Below are 27,972 nucleotides of genomic sequence, written 5' to 3'. Positions count from 1 at the left end.
TAGCATTTTTCCTTCTGGTGCCTTTGTTCAGATCCTAGATATCAAAGTTCACAGGGAAAGCAGAATTTCCCCTCTCCAAATGACGAGCTGTGCTTCGTACGGGTATTTCCTTCTGATGTGGCATTTGCCCGTCTGGCAAAGTGCAGGGCTACTGCTTGGGCTCTTTTGGCAGCTTTTCCTCCCACTTTTGCCTTTCCCCCAGGGAAATGCCCCATCTGCATGGCCTGGGAGTTTCTAGCACTCAGTTTGTAGCTTCTTACCTTCCTCCCGAGGCTCTGGCACTGCCCGTTTACAAGCAGGAAGGCAAAGAGAGGCCTGGAGAGGACACCTCCTTCCAGGCTCAGACAAGCGCCTAATATGTGGTGCTTAGTTTCCATTGTATATTGATATTCAGCTTTTTCATAAAAGAAACCCGTGGTTTCCTGGTATCAGAAGCTGTGAGTAAATCCCTACTTTCTACAACATCATAGAGAAGCCCCAGGGCTGGCTGTGCCTCTGTTACATTTTTAAAGCAGCAGTAAACACGTGCTTTTCTCTGAGCAACAGCTGCCTTTCTAACAGTGGACCGTGAAAGATGGCTGCAGAACGAGACTCTGAGATCCACTAGCTATTGCTGACCTCTAAGTATGGCCTGAAAGCCACTGGATGATGCCATCTCTAAGGAAATAATGAAATGCAGCATCATTATCCACTGAAAAATAAGATCAGTAGTATTTCCAGAGGGTTTTGCGTCAATTAGATGGATAATAAAAGCATATCCACGTGTAATTGAAAGACATTAGATGGGTGATACTCAGCTCCCTCCTCCATGTGTTGTAGGAACCCCTCTATCTAAAAGAATTGTGGCTGGGTTTTCCAAGATGACTGGATTTGGAAGATCCGGTGGCATAGCAAGATGGATATTGTATAAAATAGTCCATTGCTGCTGGTCACAGCAATTACATTCTCACTTCCTAACTTGCTGTTTCCTGCACTACAGGTGATGTTGGGCAGCCCTCGTTCAAGCTTGGCTAGGATTTTTGAGAGCTAAAAGAAGTGCTGCATGTACTGAGAGGCAGGATGAGACAGCCTGGCATCCCCAAACTGGGGACATCTCTGACCCCAGCCTGTACATGGAGAGGGGACGTGCCTGAAGAGGTCAGCTAGGAATACGGAGAGCTTGATCTGAGCGAGCCATTTTGTGTTGTTCTAGGATACATGTTACTGTTGAAGCCAAGTTTCCGCACCTGTATTTCCCCTTCAAAAGGGAAGAGGATGGTAGGAGCCTAAGCTGAGCAAGGATAGTGAAATTTTAAAGTATTATGACACACATACATTTAATACTACATCACATGTAAGGGAACAAGCACATATGATTGCAATATTACAAGATGAATATAGGTCCTATGACATGAAATTTAGTGCCTTGTGATTGATGGTCCTTTGTTTGCAGGTTTTCTTTTATGTATATGTTATTTCTGTAGGATAAGCATCTTACCAGCTGGAAGAAACATACAACTCTTTTATTTTCTAGCATGTAATTTCTGTTTGATTCACAGCTAATAAATAGGTCATCTTGTACTTTCGAAATGCCAACATGCAGTAATTCAGTGAAATAGAGACTCTACATTAAAAAGCTGTCAACCTCAGTGCAATTTTCCTGCACCCTACGCTCTGGAAAGATACCTTGTCACTCATGGTTCAGCTCTGTTTTCCTGAAATATCTCTTCTTCTGCATAAATAATGAATATAGTTGCATGAAAATATCTGGCACAATGTCTGTTCTTCCTCCCACACTAAGGAGCTGCGGGTACAGAGTCTGTATTTATTGGTTGATCTTCCCAACAAATCTTACTGAAATCACAGGTGTGGTAATAGCGTGGCCCCCTCCCAGCTGCAGGCAGGTGTTCTCTGCTGTGCTAACCCCATCCTACCCGTCTGGCTAAAGTCAGGGAAAAACTGCCTTAAAAAAAGCCTTTGCTATTTAGTACCTCTCAAAATGTAACGGCTACGTGATACAGAATAATTTAAAACACTTACTCGCTTTCAGTCTTTCCACTTCTCATGTGTTACGCAGGTCTCGCACAGAAAAGATAGTGGGCTGAGGTAAATCCCAATTAGGAGTTTTTAAAATTAATTGCATTCTTTAAAAAAGCTAGATATAAGCCCCACCAGATTACTAAGCCCATCTTGTATTTCATATGATCTGAAACACACAATTTACTGCATTTTTTTATGGCTTTCTCCTAATAGTCCATCAGAGGTGACCCAAGGATGGCCAAGCCTGGTTCTGCATCTCTGATTTCAGCAGCAAACGGGCGAAGCTGGGCTGCTGTGGCACTGCTGCCGGTCACAGGGGAAAGGAGGCAGCCCTGCTTACTCCTAGACTTCAGGCCAGGAGGAGTCCTGTGATTTTCTAGTCCGATCTGAAAAATAATGATGCATTCAAGGGATCCCACTTTCAGAGACAATTCTCAGATGCAATGCAGGGAAATTTCTACAGTGCTGATTCCAAAATCTCTGAGTACTTACAACCCCCCATCAGAGTAGACAGATAAAATTTCAAGCCAAAGATTTCATCTTGCAGGTGTCACTCATGTGAATGGCTTCCCCTGACCCGAAGTTGGATAATGCGACGTGAGGCAGGGGCAATGCTGTTTCAATGCAAAACCGGACTGGCTCAAACCATGAAAAATTTGGCGGTGCCTTTTGTGGTTTTGAATCGATAGAAAGCTGAAACTTGCAAGATGTCAACCCCATAAAAATGGGAAAAGTAGGGTGTGCTAACCCCCTGCGAACCAGGTTTTACAAGGGATAAAGCTGCTGAATCCTCACAGTGAGGTCCAAAAGTAATTTAAATCTCTTCCCTTCTCTCCTTGCTCCCAATTTCCCCATCCCAGTTGTTGTTAGATGTATCAGCTGAGAAGGAAAGTGAGAGAGCGACACTAATAAGGAGGGCTCAGACACACTAAGAGTATTAAAAGGTTAGGTCACGGTGCATTCTATTAAATAGAATATTAATTGAATTCTTGACATCTGAGGTGAACTGTGACATGCTCGTGGGATAAATATTGCATTTAACAGCGCATCATGACCTAAAGCTCTAAATACTATTAAGCATCAGTGCCAACTCTTCACAACAGATCTTAGCCTCGGTCCTCAGGGTATGAATGCTCCCTTGGAGTTTTGGAAGCTTGAGCTAAAAAACAGGTTTCACATTTCTTGTTTCTGTTCCCAATTAAAGTCCAAAATTGCTTCTTCCATCTCAAGGCTACATTCTGCCTCAGACTTTCGGTTACAGACTCTTAATATATAGCTAGAAATGCACTTTTCAAATGCCATGCATTACAACCTATTGGGCACGGTACAAGAAAGTTTGAAAGAAAATTTCTCCATCTCCACCCCCACACCGTAAAGAAGATTAAAACATTAAAAAGACCAATTAAAAATAGGGAATCTCATGGCAACATTTTCATTAACCCTCCCCGGTTCTTCTTTCTGTCTCATTAGTCATCACAGGGAGAGGAAGGATCATTTTAATTAGCAGCATTGTAAAGCTTTATTTAAGGCAACTGCCCCTCCTGCTGCTCCCTGGATTACCCTGCTGGCTTATAAATACAATACCAAATCATTAACAGCCAAAAACAACACCACTGAAGGGTTTGGAAGAAAGCAGATCCACTATGGTCAATGTTTAGGGCTCTTTAACAATGTCCTTTCTCCTTATTCAGGCATAATTCAAGCGTAATATTGGGCTTTATAAAACAACTCAATATCCTCTTACAGCAAAGCCCTTTCTAGTTGAGGATACCATGTGTTCAACTTTCTTCCCCTTTGTTTTCAAGGCAGTGAAAGCACAGAACCACATCTGATAGGATAGACATGGTAGATAGGATCACAGGTTTTCCACCATCCCAATTTAGAATTATTTGTTAAATTCCCAAATTAAAGGGACTGCCACACGCTAACAGCCTTGCGGGAGGGAGGTGATCAACGAGACCCCAACCGGGGGAGGCTGGTGGAGCATTTTAGAAAGAGGTTCTTGTGAGTTTAGGATGAAAACAAAGCGAGTGCCCACATTTCATGAAAAGGAAATTGCTTTTTCCAATCATCGCTTGCTGAATTTCACGGTTTTGCAGAAATGAGCCCAATGGGTCTGTTCTGTTAAGAAACCCTCAGCCAGTGTTTCCAGCCAGCAGTCTGCATACCTGGAGTGCAGTCCAGAGTGAATGCCCATGTAGAAGAGCAAACTTGCTCTCCCTCACACCCACACAACACGCGAATGACCCTCACTGCAGCGTACAGGCTTATTTTGAAACTAGTTTGAGTCATTACATTTCAATCAGGAATTAAATGCAAATCCAGATCTCTCACCCTCTTGCAGGGTCCTAAGTCAGAGACACATTAATTGGAAACAAAGAGGAGAGTGTTACCCCAGGCCTGAAATACCCCAACACTTGAAAAGATCTGAACATTGTCTCCAGCCCCTGGCTATTTTGTAGTCTTGCAAATGAACAGAACATTTTTGTTCTGGACCATACTGCAGCAGCTCCCTCTTTTGCGTCCAGTAGCATAGTGATGAAAACACCACATTTCTTAAGACGTAAGCTGCACAAAATGTCCTCCTTCCCAAGAAACCACAACTCAGATTATTAGGATTCACCATTTAGATCTGTGGCCTACTTTCCTTGACCTGAATGTGTAACTATGGACGCATCAGTACACCTGGGTTCTGCGATCTCTAATTGTTCATCACTGTCCAGCCAAGGCAACCCAGGCTTTCCCTTGGAGCAACCTATTAGCTACACGCAGGAGTTTAAGCACTGCGAGTACTCTGTCATGGAGTTTTCATTTTGGGACCACAGTCAGGACTTGATTTTTCAAAGCTGTAGCATCACACAGCTGAAGTTAGCTGAAACTTTGAGGTGTCGTCTGTGCTGCTGGGTGCCAAGTTGCATTAAGGTATATTAGCCACCTCATTTTTCCATTACTGCTTGACATGACAAAGAGAAAATCAGACCAAAAAGGACAAACTTCTAACACTGATGTTTGAAAACACAAAGTGCAGTTCATGTCCCCCTGAAAGCCAGCTCGCCCTGGCTTCAGTTGGAGCACTAAGCAGAATGTGGAGATATCGGCTTCTTCAAAAAATGTGCATATTCCTCAAGAAAGGTTTAAAAATGACTGGGTGTACCTGAATTTAACTACATGAACTACTGTTTAAGTAATAACAGAAAGGAAGACAGTAATGATGTATCACTAAATGATTAATGTATTGCTACGTAAAGTTCATTTGATATTAAGTCAAGGTCCGTACCTGTGGAGGTTTGCGGGGAGAGGTGATATCTTTTATGGAAGTAACTGCTACATGTCAGACTGTTGTGAACGTAAGTGAATTAGAAATAAGTGAAATATTTCCACTTAAAACAAAAAAAAAAAGAGAAGGGGGGGGAAAAACACCTAAGTTCCGGTTTGGGACTGAGCAGCCCCTTTGCCCTGGTCTCATCTCCTCTCCTCTCAGACAGGCTGAGCAGGTCACAGACCTGAGCTGCTGTCACTAAATGCTCATCACCAAAACCGGGGGAGGCTTACGGAGGGCAGCACGCTGCCGGTGCCTGAGCAGAACTGCAGCTTCAAGGGACAGCAGTCTCCAGAGATCACGGGTGCTACACTCGCTTAAAACCAGACAGTGACGAATAGTCTGAGTAACAGTCATTGTAAAAGTTTATACAGGAGTTGCTTTGTTTTCTATTTATAGCCACACTGTATTTCTCTTGTAATGCATTTTTAATGACTTATAAGGCCTAGTTATTTATTCTCCTGAATCCAAATACTTTCTCACCCTGATAATGCAAGGGAATGAGCTTTGCACAGAAGAGCTGTGTGGGAGACGGCTGGCCCTGCTCCCTGCCCCGCGGCAGGCTGGGGGGACGCTGCACGGCTCTTAGGAACCCTGTGGCGCCCAAGGCACCGACACAGCGAGCGCCCCAAGCATGCAGCTCCCCGCTGCCTCTCTGCAGAGGGGCTGCCTGTGGATGGCCCTCCCTGGGCCAGAATATTTTCAAATGACTAATTACCCCATCTGCATGCAAGGGATTTTCATTTTATCGTTATTTTGCTCTATATTTCCTAATCCAACAGCAACCTTAGTTAAAAAACAAGCCCCAAACCTGCAGTGCCATGTAGGCTGTGGCCCCTTCCATCCACGTGTCGAAAAGTGAAGTAGCATGGACAGCAGACCAAGAAAAAGCAGAAGATGGGACACTTTGAAATGGCAGGCATTTGCATGAAATATAATTAATCTGCTAAACCAACATCTGTCCCTAAGCACAAATGCTGATTGCCTCATGATGAGTCGAACCAGAATGGTATTAACTCTACTGTTTTTTCTGAATTGTTACATACCCAATATTTTCTTTTGACTCTTCTTTATATTTAGATTAATAATTATGTAATTGCTTCATTAGTTTATTTAGATTATGTTATTTTTGGAAATTATTGTTTAGATCGGCCTTGTCCTTCCCATCTATCTGTGCCTTCCCAGAATTAAGTAATAGCTGAGGAAACCAATTAATTGCATCTCGCCTGCTGTAATGGGGTCTGCTCTACAATGTGGCAATGTCTAATAGAGTTTTAATTTCCCCATGGTGAGTCAACGTTTGCTTAAAGAGAGAAGACTGTTAGAGCAAAACGCTGCCTGAGACACACAACTTCCAAGTCTGTGGGGCTCAACAGGCACCTTGGGGCTGCTGCTTCTTTGTTAGGGGTAAAATTCACAGAGGGTCGTAGTTGGGGCATCACAGAGCATCCCAACTCCCACCACAGGCTGAGGTTTCCCATTGACTTGCAGAACACGGAGGACGTACAGCCCTACACGGTTCTCAGGCTGCACCTCCCAGCCTTGCAGGGGTCCTGGGTGCTAAAATGAACTTGTCACCCACTGAAGGTTTGACAGCCTTTTATCAAAGCATTGTCTTCCTTAGAAAATATTTATTTAACTGTCCTGGGTCTTCGCTATGCAGTTGCGCCAGCAAGTCCTTGTCATGGACCAGAAGCCCATTGTGCTAGGGGGCTGTCAAAAACAAGAGTCGTTCCCAAGGAACCTGCTGTACCTGTGTAACTCATGACGCACATGGGACAGCAGAATTTATAACGAGATTTTTTCCATTAATTGGATTGTTCAGGGTATTTGGTACTGCCAGAAGGTGCATTTGGGATTCTGGAGGGAGGGGAAGCACCCAGAGCCCTTTGAAATGCCCCTGGTCCCTCCCTCGCTCAGGCCCTGGGCATCTTTACAAGCCCCAGCCTACGCGCTGTTGACTAATGAGTGTTTTGCTTGGCGAACGCTGACAAACTTCTGAAGTCGGTCTGCCTTTCCCAATCTTCTGACAGCTTAAAAGATTTGAAACAAAGCTACATTATGATGCAACCAATTTCAGCAGCATCTGATTAACAAAAAGGAGGCCACAGCTACCTGACAGCAGCTGGTGGTTATTTTTTATTTCTAAAACAAACTGATGGCCTCAAACATTCATACATGTATTTATTTTTTTGTTTAAATGTCTCATTTCCAGGGTTTTTTTTGGATCATGCAGGGAAATAAAGTTTTGCAATTCTTCTTCTCATAATAAGTCTGTCCAAAAATGATGTTGCTCATTGTGTTGAAAGATGGTTTCATTTTCTACTCAAAATTGGTATGAAAAATTTGCCTTGCCAAATGAACATTGTATACTGAACTTGTCAAATCCTTTCTCCTGACACAAATAAAAGATAACATTGGGTGGCAGCATGTAAAACAGCACTGACAAGACAGCTAGGATGGAAGCAAAGAAATGCATATTTTTCTCTTTCTCTTTTCCTGAGAAGGGTAGGGGAAAGATCCAGGTGAGCGAATGCTGGCGTGTTACAACCAAAAATACATCATCTAAAGACTTAACAAGTCATTTCAATGTGGGTTTTAAGATGAACATAAGCGATTCCATTTCTGATTAGCAAAATCATGACAAAAGTCTCGACTTTTTCCAGGCAACCAAGAAAGCTACTAAGTAAAAAGAGTGGCTGGATGAAAGGGGTATTCAGTTCAAAGTTCACAACTCTGCTGTGCAGCCTGGAAGGAGTACTTATAGCACTGCTGAAAATTATTCCAACTGTATTTAAAAATAAATAAGGTAATGATAGCACTTCCATTACATCTGTAGTCACACCATGTAAGTGAATTTTTTTTTCCTATTAAAATTGTTGATTGAAGGCTGTTAGCTATTTATCAACCCAAAATTACATTTCTTCTCTCCTAGGGCTTGCCTCTGTTAAAAATCACAACAACTGCCTAGTTAGTAACAAGAAAAGACTCCTAAAACTGCAGTTTCGGGTTGGGGGGGGAAGAATACAAGCATGAAACACAGATTGCACCTTCAAATCCCCGATGGCATCACGCTTCTTTGTTCTGCTAAGAAAAATTAACCTCAATCTCAGCTCAAGGTCCCCCGATTGATTATCATAGTCATTTAAATACTGTAATCTCATTTTCAGCATCAGGGAAAGGGAGCGAAAAGAAGAAAAAGAGAAAGAGGTGGGGAAGCGAGGGGGAGAGAAAGAGAAAACAGAATAAATTATCTGACAAAAGGAAAAAGGGCCTTTCTGCTTACGGAGCCTATTTCAGATCCTTCCACTTGATTGGAAAAGTTGATGAAGTTTAAATGAAGCAGAATTAGAGGCTCAGGCCACTGAGTATTGACAGGGGCCCATGGAAGAATGTGCAATTCAATAGGCCTGATTTCTGTGGAAAACAGGGGAAAAGCCTAAATGGTATAATCTTCAATCAAATCTAACATCGACACTGACAAGGCAGGGTAATGAGATAGGCCAGATCAGGCATGTTGGTTAAAGAAATTAATCCCTCTCGCTGCACCAAGAGTTCAGCTTTGATGCCTATTGTACAGACCCCCGTCCCAGCCTATCTAAATGCTAACTAACTGGGAGTGTGATCTGGGACTGTGCTTTTCATTGCTGGGGCTAATCTGATAACAATTTTAGCTCCCTGATTATGGCGGCAGAGGTAGCACGGCAGCCCCTCGACGGGGCACTGCGGAGAGGGAGGAGAGGGGCAGCGCGCAGCGACGGATGCTGCCGCGCCGGTGCGGGGAAACTTGCGTTTCGGCGTGTATTAGAGCTTTAACACACCATAATACATGGTAATTAGTGTAGTTACAGTCGCCTTCTGCCCAGCTGATTGATATCTCCTGGGAAGCACTGAAGGGGCCGGGCAGCGAGCAGGAGGGTGATGGAGAGAGCAAATGTAAAGGGATGTTGGGAAGTTGAAAAGCTGTGCTGCAAACAAAGGGGCTCTTCTACCTGGGCGAGCAGCCCTGAAGCTGGCGATTAAAACTATCTTTATTTTTCAGGCTAGTTTGCTCTTCAGTAAGCAATACAAGGTTCTCTGTGTTTGCTTGTCTGACTCCCCACCACCCCAGCTTAGGAATTACACTATTATTTTTAATCAGGTTTCACTTGTAAGATTTTCAGGCATAAAAAAGCACGTTGGTTTGCTTAAAAAAAAAAATCAAACTAGAGATATTCCTCTGATATTGAAGTTTTCTTAAAGGCTGCTGTTGAAAAACTAATAATAGAGTCCCACTTTCATTTAGCTATACTAGTTCAAATAAATGTGGGTAGAAAAGTCAGTGTTTTATAAAGTACAAATGGTTAAAAAAGAAAATATCCTCAAAATGCAGGTTCTGTCTAATCTGTACAATGTGAGCAGCCAAGCAAGAACAAAACATTCCTTGCAAGATGACAAAGGCTTCTCAAATTCAATAATTAAGCGTAAGAGCATCTCTAAGAATTTGCATGGAAAGCAATCTGCCCTTGGGGAAAGTGTGGCTAAAAACTTGCAAAAATGCAGAACTGAAAACGTTGCTCCCTGTGATCACCGTGAATGTACTTTGTTTGCTCTATATTCCGCTAGGCAGCACTCAAAAAGAGGGGAAATGTTTGTGGCAAAGGTTCAAAAATGGAGAGCTTTTGGCCTTTTCTCTGGGCAGCTGCCCACCCTCCTGTCCAGGACGGTCCTTACTGAGCCTCCACCAGCTTTTCCTCTGTACTTGGAACGTTTTCCTGTGCCTCTTCCAGAGAAGGCAAGGTATTTATTGTTGCTGGGGTGGGAAGCTGAGGATGGAGAGGAAACAGGGCAGAGATGTTCATGTGCTCTAACAGGTTTTAGCTGGGGCTCTGGTGCTGCTCTCAGCCTGCTGGGTTCCGTGTCTCTGGAGAAGGGTTTGCGAGTAAGGGCACGTTATCGGGATTGGGAATATCCCTGACTTGCTGCGTGGTGTCTTTGATTTGAATTAGTCTGAAAATAATCTCTTGTTTTAATGTGGTTTGGGGCCAATGCCAGAAACTGCTGGTGTTGGCTCTCCCCTAAAGTTTCTTAAATCTTTCAGACAATAAAGCCTGAGGTTTAAGTTCATCATAAAAATTTATAGCCTGCTGCAGCTCTGAATGCACTGTGAGTGCATGGACCTACTTGTTACCTTTTTTCATTTTATTCTTTTTCCTATTCTGCCTACATTCTCTCTTCCTTTCGTTTAATTTCTGCTTTTACATCACCAACAAGTCAGGCAAGAGGCTGCACAGACGTTCTCTGCTGTGACAATGCTCCTATTAGGGTCATAATGCAACAGTTCGGTCTAATGGTTATTATTGTGCTGACTTCAATAATGCACTTTAAATCAAAGGGCCTTTGAAGCTTTACTTCCATTGTATTAGACAAATAAACATAGAAGATTTTCACAAACATAAAAGGCATTCACCTTGTAATGTTTCTGGGCTTATTAGTCTCACCAATTTGCATTGTTTTGTTCACATAAAGGATCAAAATGCCCTTTTGCTTGCTTTTACATACTGCGTGCTGATCTTGGGGGTGAGCAGCTAGGCATGCCCCGTGCTGCGGGTGCCCCTCCGACCACCGAATCACAGCTGGCAGTTTCCAGCCTAAGTCCTGTCTTCAAATAACCAGGAGAAAAACCCACTACTTCCATTCATGCAGAATGTTTACTTGCCTCTTGGAAATGCCTTATTTATTTCAGTGATGTCTGTGCAAAATATGGGAGGGCACTAAAGCTCATAAGGAGTTTAATTTTTAGTGTACCAAATAATTCATTTAAAATCTTAAATGAGTTCATGCTGAGAAGAAAACCCTTAGAAGTCAGAGCACTGGAAAGACAAAGCTCAGAACCAAACCTAATGATTATTTGACTAACCAGCCCTTCATTAGTTTATTTCTCTAATGAATTATTGAGCTGTACTGTGTAGACACTTCAGAATACATTTTTAAAAGCACAACACTGGCCTTAGATTGCAAAAATATAATAGTAGTAGTGATATAATAATAATAGTAATAAGCACACAAAATGCTGCATAAACACTAATTAATCCTCAGCGTCCCTAAGCAGCAAGCACAGAAGGCAGGATGCTCAGCACATGTAGTGATTTGAGGTAAACAGTATAATTAACACCAAATAAAAGACCACCTTATTCCAAATACGGCGCACAGCACTTGTGACTACTCTGCTCTGTGTTACAGGGCTTATTCACCTAAGACAGACAAACGAAAATCTGGTCCCCAACCAAGTTTTCAATGGGTTAATTGATTCCAAACAGCTGAGAGCAGGTATTAGGAGAGGGAAGGAGTTATTTAAATCACAAAGCTAACACCTGAGGGAAGTTATCCAAACGCTCTGGACTGTGTCGTGGGGCTGTGATGCTGTCAGCAGCATTTGCCACACCTGGGGCTCTCGGTCAACATGGAAGGAGCTGTGAGATCTCATTGTGGCTGACCCCCAGATCCTTCACACAGCGCAGAGGCACGCCGTGGACCCCGTGGGGACCTGCGCTGCCTCTGCGCACTCCCTGTGTAGGTGCTCTGCAGAGAGGGAATGATTTTACTCTCTGTCAGTCACAGCCATAACGCAGACACTACACCTGCACGCTTTCTGATGGCTCCTACAGCTGCTCCCTCAGCATCCAGCAATGGGTATATTTTTAGGGAAGGCTTTATTTTATTACCTTCCCTTCCTGTGCGGGTTAGCAGTCCTTGTACAAAGATGGGTGAGGATTACAAAGATGAGCGGTGCCTCCCAGCTCTGCCCTGAGAAAGGGCTTGGTGAGATGGGAGCATCATTCCAGGTTCACCTTGGCTCCTTGCTATACCAGGACCCAGAGAGCTAAAGAAGATGAGTGGATTTGGAGAGAAGGCTTAAAAAAAAAACAAACAGGAAGGTGAGGGTTAAAGGCTCAAAGACTGAGCACAACAGTCAAGTGTAAAAGCCCTGTTACAGCTACAGTGCAGGTCTATTAATAAAAACTTTGACTCCAGAACAATGGAAAACCTGCTCTTTCAGTAACTAATACTGCAAGAGATGTTTGTGATACATGCAGTTTACAACTCAAAGTTTTAATATCCTTTTTCACACCATGCATTTGTCCATGTTTGCCTCTTGCATAATTAGAGGGTTTTTTTTTTTCATGATGTGGCACAATTTTAGTTTGATAAAATGCCCGTTTCTCTTTTCTAGCTGTCCTTTCTATGGGTTGTTCCAGAAACCAAAACGAGTTTGCAACAACTCTCAGCAGCGCCTTGCTCTGTGACAAGTCAGACGGCTCAGAAATTCTTCATGATAATGTCCAATAGGCACAAAAGGAAAAAGAAAAATGTGGTGAGTGATTTTCTGCCTTTACTTGGTACCCACGTAGTGAGTGAAGTCCCACAGCCGCCCGGCTGGCGCCCTGCCATCACCTGCACCAACTTGCTCTCCCTGGGCATGGGGCGGGCTCCCGGGTGAACGTGGGGCCAGCTCTCCCATGTGTCCCCTTCCTCCACTAAAAAGGGCAGTTCAGCCTCCCTGGCCCAGTTAATCCTTCCCCTGCTGGGATTGCCAAAACCAAGGCTATCAATGTGCCAATTCCTGTGGATTTGCAGGTTTTTTTATCATCTATTTTTCCTCTGGAGACTGTAGCTGGTGAAATTTTATTGCCCGAGTCCTGTAGCTTTTGTTCAATCTTATTTGGAAAAAAAGAAAGAATTCCAGCCCTCAGGGCTGGAGAGAAAAGCTTAGGAGAAGAACCCTAAATGGCCTGGCATTCAGACCAATAAAAAGAGCCTGGCATCAGTTGTCATGTAAATAACAAGCTTTTAAAACAAATATTGCGCATTCCAGCAGTGCTGAAAACTTCTGATTGTTAAATCTGTTTCTCCAGCAGCCTGAATGACTGGGATTGCGACTTGGTGTCAGCCTTTCCCAGCCTCCACAGCACCATCACCATCCTCCTCCAAACTGCTGATTCGGAAACCAGTTTTTACTGTTGAGAGCGGCGGCTGGGGCTCCGAGGGCGAGCTGGATGCCTCTCGGCTCTGAAGGCGTTCCATGGAGAGCAGTTCCCCACTTTTTGTGTGGTAAGAGGATGCTTTGGCATGTGGGTCTCGCAGCTGTGATTTCCCATTTACACCAGGGACATGTGCAATGTCAGGCTGGTGACACAACGGCTTTGGACTTTGGCAGCGATATGTTGAGCTTAATTATGGCATGTTATCTGAAAGATGCTAATATAAGTGTAACCAAACGGGTGTGGGTCACTTTTTCTGTAGTGCGTGTCAGGCATGCGGGGGGTTAAGTGTGGTGAAGTCTTGTTTCCTGCCCAGAGCTGGCTTATTTTTGTGACACAGTAGTTTTCAGTAAGTTTGTACTGAGAAAAATGCTTGGCTAAGGCTTTTACTGGTAAAAACAAACCAACCAAAAATGCTTTGCTCAGATTTTTACTGGCATCAGTAGATGAAATACTTTCCTCAGTTTTATGCTGCAAGCAAATATATATTGATAAACTAAATTAATTCCTTGATTAATTAAAACACATTATACCGGAGAATAATAGAGTGTTCATCCCTAGAAATCTTTGTGTGAAAAGATGATGTTTTTAATCTGCGATAGCCAATGTGTGTGGACACATCCTGGGGGGAGGATGGGGCTGGGCAGAGCTGAGGCAGGAGGGTCAGCCAGAAACAAGGCAGTTGGCTGTGCAGTGGTCTCCGTTTCGATACGTGATGCCTCATTTAGAAGATAACGTGAGAGAACTGGGAGAGAAAGTAGGGGATCCTGTTGTTAGCTGCTGCAAAGTAGGATGTCCCTCACACTCGCACTGTGGTTTTGGGTACTGAGTGCTAGTTGGAGGAAGACTGGGCAGTAAATTTCCCATCCATCGCAGCTGGGCTGCAGGTTCTTGCGTATTTGCTGTCCTGTGAATGTTAAAGAAAGCTGTTGGAGCTGTGCATTCCTCAGTGCCCTCCCAAGGCTGCCAGAAGCACTTGTCCAAGCAGCAGTTGTCCCAAAACCTTTTGTCCCCTTCTTCTAAACCATCTCTGTGTCCTTGGTTTTCAGGTGTCACTGCACAGCACGAGGGCTGGGACCTGCTAGCCATCTCCTTCGGCAGCTCTCTCCAAAATGCCTGGTCCCCAGGGCTCCCTGGGAGGGGGAAGAGATGCCAGGCTGCAGTTGGAAGCACAGAGACATGGTAGAGGGCTGACGCTGTAAGTATGCCACTACTGGTGCCTGCGCCAGTGCGCGGGACTGGCCAACTGCTAGTGCTTATCCAGTAAACTGCCATCCCGTCACTGTCACCTCCCAGCTGCGGCAGACACCCTGGTAAATTCAGCATTGAGTGGGGCATGATGCAATGTGGGGAAAGTACTTGGTAAGGGGTCAGCAGTTTCCTGCACAGATTTTTACAAAGTAATTTACTGAGGTGTAATCGCCACTGATTCCAAGAGTAAAAACATCCCCATTTGAGCAAGCCCAGTTACTTGCTCAAATTGTAGTTTCACCTGGCCAGATAGCAGAAATCCAGATCAAGTCTTATTAAAACATCCCATGGTTTATAACTGCTCAGAAATCCCACTGCCAGGATGCTCTGCAACAGTTACGCTGAGAAAAAAACTCAAGCCCTAAAGCTGGGGCTGAGCAAAGTGCTGGACCTGAGGGGAGAAGACAACAACTGAGCTCTAGGGACAGACAGCACTCAGCCAAATGCTCCTGCCCAGACAGGCAAAACTCCCACATAAATCAACATAATCTTAATGACCCCATATAATCTACTTGCGACATATACGCTACAGGAGAGGAGCTGCCATTCGTAGGATTACCCCAGTGTTATATTCATAGACCTGGGATTTATGGTGCTGACGGGTGCTTTGTACCTATTTCAATTTAAGGAATGTAAATGCATCGTGAAAATAAGTAGGATCAACCCAACCCCTGCAATTATGCCTTAGTGTACCTTAAATGCCATATAATTACATAATCTTCGGATTCATATTCATGCACCACCTAAAAATGTGTTTACTAGCACACTTTTCTAAGAAAGGCAGAAACAGTTTGGAGGGATGGGGAAAACGTGAGCCTGCCTCCTTTCCCTCCCAGCACTGCAGCTGCCTCCATCCCGAGGTTCACCATCCCTATGTCTGTCCAACCCTGCTCTTGCTGGGGGGCAGCTGGGTGCGAAATCTCCCCCTGACTCCACTTCTAAGCAGAGACCAGCAACCCCTATCAAAGTTATAGGATCCAGAGAAAAGAAAGTAGAAGTTTTGAATTTGAAAAAGTGAAGCTGCTTTTGAGTTATGACGCATAACCTATTTTTTTTTTCTTTGCCTTCCTGATATAGTTTCCAAATTTTAGAGTTTCATAAGGGGGAAAGAAAAAAGAAAAAAGGAAGATGTTCAGCGTTGCAAGGCTCAAATTTTCTCTGATATTCCAAATTCCACAATTCTATGGCCGACTTCCAAGCCTGCCGGTGCCGGGGGAACTCAAGACCTTAACTACCGCAGCGGAGGCTGAGCAGCCGCGGTGGAAGTGTCACCGCCGGGCGCGGTGGAAACCCCACGCTTTTGAGCAGAAGTGGCTGCCCTCACCAGGGGAAGAGGAGAGGTGCAGCTGGTCAAGCCGTTCGGCGAGTGCCATCCAGGGGAGGAGAGCTGTATGTACCGCGGCTGCGGCTCGGGGAGGGGGGGGCTGCGGGGGAGGCGGGAGGTTAAAGCCTGATTTTCTGTGCTTGTAGGTGATGATCAGGGGGAGACAACCCAAGTGGGATGCCTGAAGCTTTCTAAAGCCCACCCAGCCCATCCACAGGACAGGATACAAGTGAACTGTTAAGAAGTGTTGGGAGTTTGTGAAGTGACCGTAACTTCCACAGCTGGTCTAAAAATCCTAATTTAGGCAGTTAGAGTTTGTGTCCTGCCCGAGCTCCCCTGCTGCGGAAGGTGGCAGAGAGCAGCCCCAGGGACATCTCAGTCCCTGTCCCTGAGCACTCCTCAAACCTTGGGGCTATTGCTCAAAAAAACACCCGAGCCTTGGAGGGAAAACCCATCCCACACTGCTGCTGGTCACCATCCTGGGGCTGCCGGGTGTTAACGGTGCTAAACCACGAAGGAGCACCAAGAAAACACATTTTTTCCCTCCTTGTCATATAAATTAATGGGAGGAAAAAAACTGTTTTCAACTGTTGTCGCCCTCCAGGTGCTTTAAAAGGAAACTTTTCCCCTACATGGCCGTGGTGGCCGGGGGCTGCCCATGGGGACCGTGACACCGCCCCGCCCCTCCCGGGGGCCCTGTTGGCCGCTACCGGCGTTAGATGGGCAGGGAGCAGGGATGGAGGGGAGGGACAGGGGCTTACCTTGAGGATGAGCGGGTTGCGCAGCATGCTGTCCCGGGCCACCCCGAGCCTCTCGTTCTCGCTGCCCGGCTCCACCTCGGCCAGTGACAGTGGCTGCCGCGGGGCCGCCATGGGACAGCCCGCCATGTGGCCGCCCCCCGGGGGGAGCTGGGGCCGAGGCGGGCGGCGTTGGGCTATCCGGTGGGGAGGGGGGGGTCTCTCGGTGGAGCTGCAGCTCCCACCCGTGAGCGTGGGGACGATGGACAGTGTGTGTGGCGGTGCCCCGTCTCCTAGCAACCCCCGCCGCCGGTCTGTCGCTTGGATGGGCCCGGCAGGGACCGCTTCCGCTGGGAGAGGCGGGACAGCGGAACGGAGGTTCCGGTAGCAGCGTGTGTGTGGGGGGCCGGTGTTGCGGACGGACGCTGTGAGAGCGTGCGCGGCCCGGAGGTACGGCGGGTGGCACCGGCCGGACGGTTATCCCCCCCGGGGGCGGTGGCCCGGCCAGGGTAGGGGAGAGGCTGGCGGGGAGGGCGTCAGAGTCCCTGACGACACTGCGGTTTTCCCGGCACCGAAAGGCCTGTGGGTGCTCTGGGCGCCGCCCGCAGTGGTCCCGGAGGGAGGCGGGGGGTAACGGCGGGCCGGCCCGGGGATGGGACGTGCCTCCGGGCAGGGGCTGCTGCGGGGCCTGTCCCACCGCCCGCCCTTGGGCCTGCCCGGGGCCTCGCCTGGTGGCCAGCGGCCTGGCTCTCTTAGCGTGGTGCAGGGGCGAGCTGTGTGGTGGTGCGGGCTTTGGCGCCCGTCCCCACACCCGTGCGGGCTTTGGCGCCCGTCCCCAGAGTGGCGTGGGCTTTGGTGCCCAGACCTGTGTGGTGGTTTGTGGGGTCTGGTGTCTCCAGGGGTTTCAGGGCAGCCGCTTCCCAGCGGCAGTGAGGAAGTAACATCTGGTACCTGTCAGCACTGGAAAGTGTTTTGGGGATGTGAAATTAAAGGTCTTTTATTTCAGACATGATGGAATCTTGTTTTGTAAGTGTTTTTTATGTGCTGACCATAGAAAATGTATTAAAAAATACTTCGTGCAGGTCTCGGCTAAGCTTGGGCCTCTTTGAACATAGGCAAAGTCAGTCAGAACCTTCTAATTAGAGAACTTGGTTTTAGTGCTGGTTGGTTTAGTGTTTCTTTATTATTTTTAGCTTGTGGCTGTTTCAGTGCTGAAAGCAGAGTTGTATATAGCAGTCTGTCATTGCTTAGTTATTAAAAATCGACTTAAAACTAATAGTTATTAAAGTGTATCTTTGTTGTTATAGGGAGGCAATTTTAAGGCAATACAGCTGTGATGCACATCTGTTTGATTAAGAAGGTGCTGCTTTTTCATAGTCACTTTGCAAAATTAGCTGGATTGAAAAGTAAGTAGTATCTTTATCATCCGTTTCTAAGATAATAAATATTGAGTAGTCCCATAGTATTTTAATGTTTTGGGCTGTTTTTTTTTTTTTTTATTGCGTAACGGTATGTAGATTATAGCACTTGAGTAAAACTCATCTCTTTTATTTAAGGTAAGAAAAAATATGACAGAAAAAGCAAGTGCAGATGATTTTCAAGTTCAGGATTTTCTCAAGAAGAGGAAAAAGAAAAAACGCAAAGAATACAATAAGAAACATGAAAATGATGAAGGAAAAAGTATACAAAATGCAGAGCCTAGCCGTGCTTCTCCACTGATGTTTGAAGATCGAGCAGCACAGAGTGTTGAAGGCTGTAAAAAGAAGAAAAAAAAAGACAAGGGGGAGAAGCAACAGTCTTTGTTAGATAATTCTTGTGTAGGACTGGAACATGAAATTAGTATTGAAACTGAAGTGGAAGCTTCCCCAAAGAAAAAGAAGAAAAAGAAGCGGAAGTATGATAGTACAGATGATCAAAGTGATATAACTTGTATCACAGTAAATCACCATAGCACTGATAATTGTCAGGAGATCGATGCTGATTACGTTTACTTAAAACAACCTGCTAAGAAGAAAAGAAAAAAACAGCCTGAAGAGGATGAGGTACGTGAGCTGTCCACCTCAGAAACAGATGATAAAAATGACAATAAAAGATCAAAAAAGAAGAAGAAGAAGAAAAGAGGCAGTAGTACCCAAGATATGCAGGAAGACACAGATGTAACTGTTGACGAGTCACTGTTGTCACATCCAGAGCAAAACAGGCACGGGGAAGACACAGTCTCGCCGTTACCTGCAGAGGGTGGTGTGGCAACGCCCCAGCAATGGTATGAAGACGGTGACTGTGCTACTTCTGCCCTGAGTGAAGATTCTGTGGACGTACCTGCTAATTTTTCAAAGCTGACTAAAGCAGATGATCAATCTCCGCAAAAAACTCCAGTGCAGGCTAGAAAGAAAATAAAAAGCAGTGCTTATGTCATGGAAGACAGCTCTTCAGAATCTGATGTAATGTAAGTTTAGGGTTTGGTTTGGTTTGTTTGTTTTCTTTTCCCACCCCTAGATATGTTTTTATCATGTTATCTAGGTCTCAGATTTTTCTTCAGTCTGTATTGTATGTATTTTAAAAAAACAACTTCAAAAATGTTTACAGTATGTTGAGGTGTTATGGAGGCCTACTTTAAGAGCTTAGTTATCAATACAATAAAATCTGTAAGAATGCAATACCATTGCCTTAAATGTAGATTATTTTCTTCTATTTAAAAACTGTAGGTATAGATGTAATTTATGTGCAAGTAATTTATTTTTATGGAAAAAAAAAAAAGGAGAAGAAAGCGATTCCATTTGTTAAATTTGGTGTTTAAATTGAACATAGGCATTTTTGCCAAACAAATACTTAGGTCAGCTAAAGAATTCAGTGTCTGTGCAAACAAATGCTCAGGTAAGTAGCTGTTGGTGCTTTTGCAGTGTCTAGAACCCACAATAAGAGCACTAGTAAGAGACAGATGGAAAAGTTCTGTGTTGCCAATGGTGGCAAGACATGCAATTTCTTTTCTGTGTCCATGTGTGAGAGTTGAGTGGGAAAGGTGTAGATTTTCAAAACTTCAGCAAGCTCTTTGAATATTGTAAGTATAGACATTTGATAATAAATTATGTCTGTGCTAAAAGGTTGGAAGTACAGCAGGGTAGATGTGTGAAGTATTTCTTGTTCTTTAATTAATGAACATGTTCATTCTTTTAATGGTAGAGATAGTAACAAAATCTGTTTCAGAACTCTAGTGGTGTATTTTTCTCTTTTTTTTATTCTTAAATTTTACTCTTTTTTTTTTTATTCTTAAATTTTACTTTTTTTTTTTTTAATTATTTTTTTAATATCAGGACACCAGAGCCCTCAGCATCAAATAGAAAGAGGGACCAGAATAGTTCCTTTACTGAAATGGCAGCCCTTGATGAGCTTAGTCTGCATGATGAAGAGTTCCTGAACTCTACCGTGTGTTCAGTCTCAGATTTGGATACTGCAAAACAAGAATTAGAAGAGTTTATTCCTCACGTGAGGAATATATCGGACAATTCAATCAGGAAGATGGCTGGAAGAGACCTAGCGAGGTTTAAACAGTTTAAAAAGCAAGGTGAGCTCTCAAAATACTGTTGCAGTGAGGAAGGACTGTGCAGTTGTGCTAATATTTTGACAGAGAAGGTAGTTTGGGTTTGTATCTTGTCTATCACATGCATGGAGTCTGTTTCACTTCATTCCAACGGACACATTTTCTGTTCCTCTGCTTCATAATATCTGCTTACTCATTGTCAAATTGCAGTACAAAGTGTATGTGTAAATTCCCTGCTCTGAGCTCTTGTTTTGTCTCTCTTTAGTTCTCTTTTTTCACCTTTAGAATTTGTTGATCTTTCATTACACGTGCTATGGTTTGGGCTGGGCTGGCTTCTAAAACAAAGAACGCATGCTCTCTACTTTCCCTCCCAAGTGAGAGAAGAATGAGAGGAAGAGAGAACTTACGAGTTGAAAAGAAACTAAACTAATGAAATATTAATAATAAAATTATAAAAAGAGAAGATAATAATATTGGTAAGAAAATAATGAAATATATGCAATACATGCAAAACCACGTTGAGCTCCCAGGACGATGATCACATCAGCACGCCCTGGGAGAGTCCCAGACTGGACTCGGCAGCAGATGGGAGCTGAACTTAGGAACTGGATTCAGGAATGCTCGGATCGCAATCGAAGGCAGATGAACACAGAGAGTCCTCCTTGGATGCTGGCCATTGAATAAAGAGAGCTGACCCCTTTGATCCCTCAGCTTTTATACTGAGCATGATGCCGATGGCATGGAATACGCTGTTGGTCAGTTTGGGGTCCTGTTGCTCCTCCCCGCAGGTGTATTCCCTCTGTGCTCTTCCGCTTCCAACCCTCCAGCAGGGCATATAAAAAAGTTACCTGACCTTGGTCGTTACAGCAGTAAGCGTAAGAGCCTCTGCATAGCATTCCTTTGTATTAACTATAAATAATCACTCCTAGAAGCCTGCACTGTCTGAAAAACGTGCTGTTAATTTCAGAGAGTTCAGTTAGTTAGAAGAGGCTTAGCTGAAAAGTAAAATTACTGAAAAGAAAATTGGTTCTGTTTTACATGAAACTAGGATATTATGTTTGCTAAAACCTGAAGTGTAATGCACAAGAGATGGTACTTGAGGTTTGTTGGGTTGTTTTGGTTTTGTGTTTTTTGTGTTTTGTTTTTTTTTTTTTTTAAATAAAACTTTCTCTATATTTTAGGTATTGCTGTCAAGTTTGGCAGATTTTCCCAGAAGGAAAATAATCAAATCCGGAAAAATATTGAAGAGTTCTTACTGATTACTGGAATAGACAGTGCTGAAAAACTCCTGTTTACCTCAAGGTATCCAGAAGATAAAGACACTATCAATCGCCTTAAAGCAGACCATCTTTTTTGTGAAAAACTTTGTAAGTATTTAAGTTCCTTCTCAAATAGCTGAATGTTATATTCCATGACCTGGTGATATCAGGATATTTTCTAACATTTTTTTTTTTATTGAAAAGCACTAATGTTGCCAAATTTGGCAAAAAAAGGAGCATGCTGCTGAGATGACGTAGTTGATAATCTGCACGGTATACTGGTCTTAATATCTTTTCTCAGTTATGAAGAGGTTAAAGTGTCGTCATGATTAGCAGCACTTAGAGACTTTTAAACTTGCATTTAGGCTTTATGGCTTGAGGTGCATTATTTGCTAGGCTTTAGTTAAGCATAGTGATTTATTAATGGGAGCTGTGATTAAGTCCTGTCTGAAATTGTCAATCGTTCTTAGAGCACATAAGTAGGTGGCAGGTTTGGGACTGAGTGAGTGATGGCAGAAGCTGAAAGAAATTAGGTCATTAGCCAAAGTAGTTAGTTTTCCAAGATGTGAGGAAAACCAATAAAATTCTTACGACTGAGATTCTGTTTGCAGGAGGAGCATCTCTTCTCTTCCTCTTTCCTCGTTTTGTTAGACTTCTCTTGGCTAGAAAACGCACGCACTTCATATGGCAAACATGCTCATTTTGGAACATCTCTGGTTAATCTACTCAGTGCACTTTCTCAGTGGCTTTCCGTTCCGTGTTTGTTCTGTATCATTAGCATAGGTAAGAGAGATGGATTTGGATTTGCAATGGATTTGGATACTAGTGTTTAATTAAGGATCATTGAGACTACAGATTTGTTCCTCCTTGATGATTTCACACACACAGTCATTCCCCCTGCATCGTCACATTTGCCTGGTGTTGACTTCCCATCTGGGAAAATTGGGCAGAAAGTCTTGTCAGTGTTACACAAGTTGCTTGGAGTCTCCTGTCCTGGGCATTGCTGACCAAAACTGTTTTGTGTTCCCAGGAATTGGTCTTTGTGGATCTTCCCCCACTTCCAGGATCTTTCCTTCCGCCAAGATTTTCACTTTATTTTTGCTGGATACCCCTGGCCCCTGCTTTTCCTCATTGAAATAGTCTACATGCAGAAGAACAATATCTCATCAGCCTGCTGATTTGTGGCTGTCTCGTGTCTCTCGGTTAATGGGCACATTCAGTGTGTTACTTACATTTCATCCAGATGTTATCAAAATTTACAGCCAGGCCATGCAATTTGTAGCTAATGAGTAACAGCTTTGTGCTTGAGAGTTTAAAAGGTCAGTTTTTCCATACTCACCCACACATATGCGTGCTGGTACGCAGTTATTTACTAGCTGTCCACATTCACAATCCTATCACTCTCATAATGATTACATCTTCGAAACTTCTCAGGAGATTCTGTTCTGACTATTTCCTGTGCAGTTACCAAAGTGTTGTAAAGTACGTTCTCTTGAATGGAGAGAATCTGTCGTTGACGCGTGGTCATGAAAATGTATGTTGTTCGTTTTTGGTTTTGTTCTGGCTTTTTTGAAGCAGCCTCACCAGTGTGAGAAATGTTTCTGAAAAATTAATCATTTGCCTTCTAGCTGAGGGCATACCACGACCCTGGAGGCTGATATATTATCGAGCAAGGAAGATGTTTGACTCACATAATTATAAAGGGAGGTGAGTCATTTGGAAGAGCTTTTGAGTGCTAACCTCAGTCTCTGATGTTTATTTGTACATTAAAAATGGATGTAAATGAAGATAATCTCCCCTATTTGTACCAGTTGCTGTGACTTAATTGACAGTTTGTTTTTCTGACTAGTCCTTATCAATTCCTCTGTCCTAAAACGGTAGTGATGAGTAACATTGAAACACCTGTAAAGATTACAGCCCTTTTAAAATATTGGCATGGTTTGGATTTATGGCTGAAGCTGTGCCCATTTCCTCAATTAGGTATAGTACAGAAGAAAAAGAAAAATTAAAGAAGTATCATGCTCTGCATGGGAATAATTGGAAGAAGATCTCTGAGTTGATGTCCCGTTCTAATCTCTCAGTTGCTATGAAATACTCTGAAATCAAGTCGGGTATGTAATTTTAAGGAAAAAAAATTATTCTGTGTATTGCAATTTGAGAAGTTATTTTAACTGTATGTTGTACGTGCCTTAAACTTTAGGGAAAAAAATCCCTAGAGTGGATTGTTTTTTTAAATTAATTCGTGGTGGTGGTTCTTTTTTCCAAACCACTGACTGCATTTTCATACGAAAGGGATAAGAACAGTCTCTGACAGAAAAGGGAGAAGAAGTGGAACAAATGCAACGCTTTATTAAATGGAACTGGCACCTAAATAGATGTTTTCAGGGGGAAGGCAGGAGGAATTTGGTGACCAGATTTTAAAAGATTGAAACTAGGGATCGATGCTGTTCTCTAGTGATTAGGCTGAACAGCTCTCTCAGATCCGGTACGCAGAAGAGTTTCTCGGAAGTGTGTTAAGAAGCTGGTCCTGTAAATAAGAGTAATGCAAAGTGAAGCATTTGCTCTTTTGCCTTTTTTTCCCTAATTGTTTATGATAGATCATGCCTTAACCTTATTTTTAAATTTTAGCTGTTAATTATGGTCCTTGGTCAAAGGAAGAGACCCAGAAGTTAATGCATGCAGTGGAGGAGGTGATAAGGAAAAGAATCGAAAAGGAAGATGGAAATTCTCTTTCATCATCGGAAAAGTCACATAGAGAGATCTCGATTGACCGTGAGGCACTGTGCCATAAACTACCATGGACTGAGATTGCAGCTAAAGTGGGAACTCGTTTTTGGAGACAATGTAAACAGAAATGGTAAGGTTTTACCTTTACTATATTGAGAGATACTAAATTGATATAGTAAAACGTGCTCTTGGGAGTATTTAACTTCATTCTGCCAAAGCATTTGTTACCATGAGGATTGTTTGGTAAGATAGGTAATAAATAAGTTGTAGACTAGGGAAGAGATGTTGCAAACGTGTCCGAGACAAATAAATAACTTTTTGCTATCTGTGGTAAGTTTTCTTCTTGCTGTGGTAGCGAAGCCTGATTTCTGCTTCTCTGTGGCAGTAACAGCTTGAAGACATTTCCTTTTGATGCTTGGAATTTCTTGAAATGATACAGTCCTTTTTTTGTGTGCTTTCAAAGGACTACAGTTTTGACAAACAAGATGACCAAAGGGCAGCAGCTATATAGGGGGACCAAAGGATTACAGGCCAAGATCAATCTTATTAAAAGGTATAGTTCAGAGTTACTGGAATATTTTTGTATCTCTTACTGAACTCTCAAAACTTGCCGGGTGAGAACGGCATGCCTGCAGTTTCATACAGGTTTCACAATCACTTTTTCTTTAGACGAAATGTCCCATGACTTCTGACTGGGGGAACTGTGAGTATTATTGAATTATTTCTTGAATTCTGCCTACAAACTGCTTCTGTATTATATTCACAGGTTGTATGAAATGAAGGTGGAGGATGATAATGAAATAGACTGGGAAAAACTCAGTAATGCTATCGGGTAAGCTTTTTTCCTCTCTTTTTATGGATACAAAGGATAGTTGAAGCAGATGGTCTTAAAAATTCCACAAAAGAATCAAAATTGTTAGATCTCTGCAACTATAGAAAACGTAATTTGGTTTGGTAACATAGAGTTGTATATCCTTGCATAGCACTGAGCAACAAGCCATGCCTGTAGTCTCTGAAACTTACTTCTAACCACTTCAGGCAACCCTCATTTTGCTCCCAGCACATTCCGTGTACTAGAACTGTGTTATTTCGTCTGTGCTAAAGTCTTTGATAAAAGACTTTTCCAGCTGTTAATCAGCACATAGCAAAAGGGTTAATTATTGGAACACAAAGCAAGCGTTGAATATGAAATTACCGATACTGGGAGTGCTGTACTTTCTCTGCTGTGCTGCTTTCTTTCTTTTCCCACATGCTTTCAGTTTCATTTACTATTTCTTTTCACTGGACATACAACGCGGATGTATGATGAGATGGTTTGCATTCTTACCTGCAAGGGCAACTGCTGTCTTGAAAAACTGGTTTGATGAGGATTTGAAATCCATCCTTTCTACCTAAAGCTAAGATATTGTTTGACCGGCATCACTCCCATGGATGGATAACTCAATAACAACTACGCTTTTTAATAGTTCCATGCACCACTAATTCTTCAAACTCTTCCCTTTTCAGAGATGTCCCTAAAGCCTACGTTCAAGCAAAATTTTATAAGCTAAAAGTCTCCTGTGTTCCTTTGTGGCAAAAAAAGACTTTTTCTGGTCAGTATCCCAGCTGTTTGTGTATACTCCTTAAGGTCTTTGCTTGAATCTAAGAGGATTTATATTCTAGTTTAATGCTTTCTTAGTCAGCTGTCCCCTAAGTAAATTGGCTAAAATCTCAGGCTTTATACTTATGTTACTAAATGATTTATTTTTTTAAAATAACAGTTTACTTTCAATGATACCTTCATGCAGTGCTTATCAACCTCTTTAATACCTTGGCTTTAAAAGTTTTACGACTGTGCTTTGTCAGTTTATCTTTGCCTGTATGTATGTGTCTGACCTACCCTGCAGCCACTGTGATTGCTGTGGCATAGTGAGATTTTTTTTTTTGCATTTAACACTGACAAAATAATTGCTTTCTGTGAGATCCTGTTTCCCCATGGCATCCAGTTCCCCTACAGATCTAATTAAGACTACTTTTTTCTTATTTTTTTTTTCCCCAAAGAAATTATTGATTATCTTTTTGAAGAGAAACTTCCAGAACTTGAAGAACAGTTAGAAAAAAGGAAGGGGAAACGCCTTCGTTCTGGCAATTCAACAGCCAGTCAACAGAAGAAGGCTTTCCGACTCGGTGACATTTTTGACTCCAGCGAAGAGAGCGATTAATTGACTGCCTTAAAAACAATTCCTAGTCTGTATTTAATGATAAAATGGATCTGAAAGTGGGCATAGATCAACAACCGCAGGTACACAGGTTAGCTAATAATGGAAAAATTTAAGATATGGGTGTCTTATTTCCCTGTTTCATGCAGTTTTTGTGTCACCTTTTATTACCTTTGGTTTTAAAAGTCTTTTTAAGCATCCAAGCTGCTTTCTGAATGTCTCGAAAATGGTATTTTTTCCACTTTTTTTTTTTCTGTTGAGTTGGAAGCTGCTGTTTACCCGCTGTGCATGAACCTGGTTTTCAGAACTTCAGTGAATTTTAAACCATTTTAAAAAATAAATTCTTGGAGTTGGGAAAAGGCTCAAACAAGGACAGCTTTCAATTTGCCTTTAAATATCTATAATAAATAAATCTTAAGACGTCTGTGTTGATGGAAACAGCACAACATTGAGTTTGGGTTTTTTAGCAGATATCTTGTTCTTAAAAGCAACCGATTTTTATTTCTGATGTAGACTTGTACTTTTGTCAGCCCTTCCAGAGAAAAGGGCTTTTTGTCCGTTACTGTTCATAAATTGTAATGCTATCTCATTCTAATCAGAACAGTGCATTTAAAATGTTTTTAAAATCTGGAATGTTAATATTTGGAATACAAAGACAAAATGGACAGTGTGTATATATATATACATACATATATATATTTTTATTGTGCCAAGGACAATTTCTACCTTTTTATAAGACAATTGAGGGATAAGAGGGAGGTTGTACGCATGTCATTGTATATTTTTGACTATCTCCTAGAGTGATTATTTGTAAATTGACCGAATGAATGTGTTAAAAAAAAATAAATTTTACTCTGCGTATGTGTTAAAGTATTTGTATGGATGGTTAGACCAAGTCTTCTCGCATTACTTTCTCTGACATACTGCTTTGTGATGGTCGCTTTGATAAGTGATAATTGCCTTCTCTGATAATTATCATTGGAAACGCAGAACTTTCAATGGCTTCAAATAAAGGCTTGGTTGGATGTTCTTCTAGACTGTGACTTGGAGCAAAGGATGTTAAGTGTGAAGTTTCCATATTTAACCGCAGTCTGGCTTTAGTTCCTCTGATGGTAGATAACAATGGGACTTCTGTGGGACAGGCACGACCCGCCATGGGATCAGCCACTGGTAGAAGGGTAAGTTTTCCAGCCAAGAGATGGAACAGGGTGGGGGAAACAAATCCCAGCTCCCTGGCGCTTAGGCCTTTGATTTGCTTCTGTTGCTTGACGAGTTTGAAGGCTAAAAGCTGAGGAACTTGAATTTTTGAAGTTTTTTTCCTGGAAGATGGAGATGATCTGAATTTTCTGCAGGCTGGAGCACAGATGATGGTATGGTTGTAGAGTCTGTAGAGTAGATCTCACAGAAAAAAACTTCTGCCTCCAGAGCAAGATTTATTTTATCCTTTGCTTTAAAGGGAAACTTCTAAAGGAGGACTTTTGCTGATACATTATTTTGCAGAGAAATTGCTTTTGAGGAGTGAGTAAGCCAGGGCAGGATCTAAACCTGACCTCTGCTGCCCAGGAAAAAAGGGAGACAC

General features: G+C 42.9%; 2 protein-coding genes across 6 annotated transcripts in view; one reads left to right on the top strand and one right to left on the bottom strand.

Annotated features, from left to right (window-relative positions):
- Positions 1-17,067, bottom strand: part of CFAP77 (cilia and flagella associated protein 77) — a 61,704-nt gene extending 44,637 nt beyond the window's left edge. Inside the window, exon 1 of the mRNA XM_054220247.1 lies at positions 16,696-17,067. Coding sequence (XP_054076222.1) covers positions 16,696-16,821 — 126 coding nt within the window. The 5' untranslated portion in view covers positions 16,822-17,067. The remainder of the gene's footprint in view (positions 1-16,695) is intronic.
- On the top strand, positions 17,055-27,423 carry TTF1 (transcription termination factor 1). 5 transcript variants are annotated; one of them, XM_054220242.1, is made up of 12 exons: positions 17,055-17,121; positions 17,979-18,077; positions 18,228-19,117; positions 19,983-20,233; positions 21,391-21,576; positions 23,097-23,175; positions 23,449-23,579; positions 24,097-24,325; positions 24,659-24,748; positions 24,962-25,027; positions 25,702-25,787; positions 26,236-27,423. In XM_054220242.1, exons 3-12 carry the CDS (start codon positions 18,240-18,242, stop codon positions 26,394-26,396), a joined length of 2,157 nt encoding a protein of 718 aa, XP_054076217.1. In that variant the 5' UTR covers positions 17,055-17,121; positions 17,979-18,077; positions 18,228-18,239; the 3' UTR covers positions 26,397-27,423. The 5 variants fall into 5 exon arrangements, with proteins under 5 accessions (XP_054076217.1, XP_054076221.1, XP_054076218.1 ...); XM_054220243.1 differs by lacking the exon at positions 17,055-17,121 and adding an exon at positions 17,156-17,180; XM_054220245.1 differs by lacking the exon at positions 17,055-17,121 and adding an exon at positions 17,229-17,253.
- The last annotated feature ends 549 nt before the right edge of the window (positions 27,424-27,972 follow it).

Source organism: Rissa tridactyla, chromosome 14 (genome assembly GCF_028500815.1).
Source record: "Rissa tridactyla isolate bRisTri1 chromosome 14, bRisTri1.patW.cur.20221130, whole genome shotgun sequence".
In the NCBI taxonomy this organism is placed as follows: domain Eukaryota; kingdom Metazoa; phylum Chordata; class Aves; order Charadriiformes; family Laridae; genus Rissa; species Rissa tridactyla.
This window is presented reverse-complemented; position numbering and strand designations above follow the sequence as displayed.

Bases quoted from the DNA above. Each gene is read 5' to 3' on its own strand.
- TTF1 (XM_054220242.1), top strand. From the start codon at position 18,240: ATGACAGAAAAAGCAAGTGCAGATGATTTTCAAGTTCAGGATTTTCTC. The intron at 24,749-24,961 runs GTATAGTTCAGA...TTATATTCACAG, and splicing joins AAGATCAATCTTATTAAAAG to GTTGTATGAAATGAAGGTGG. The intron at 25,788-26,235 runs GTCAGTATCCCA...TTTTCCCCAAAG, and splicing joins GCAAAAAAAGACTTTTTCTG to AAATTATTGATTATCTTTTT.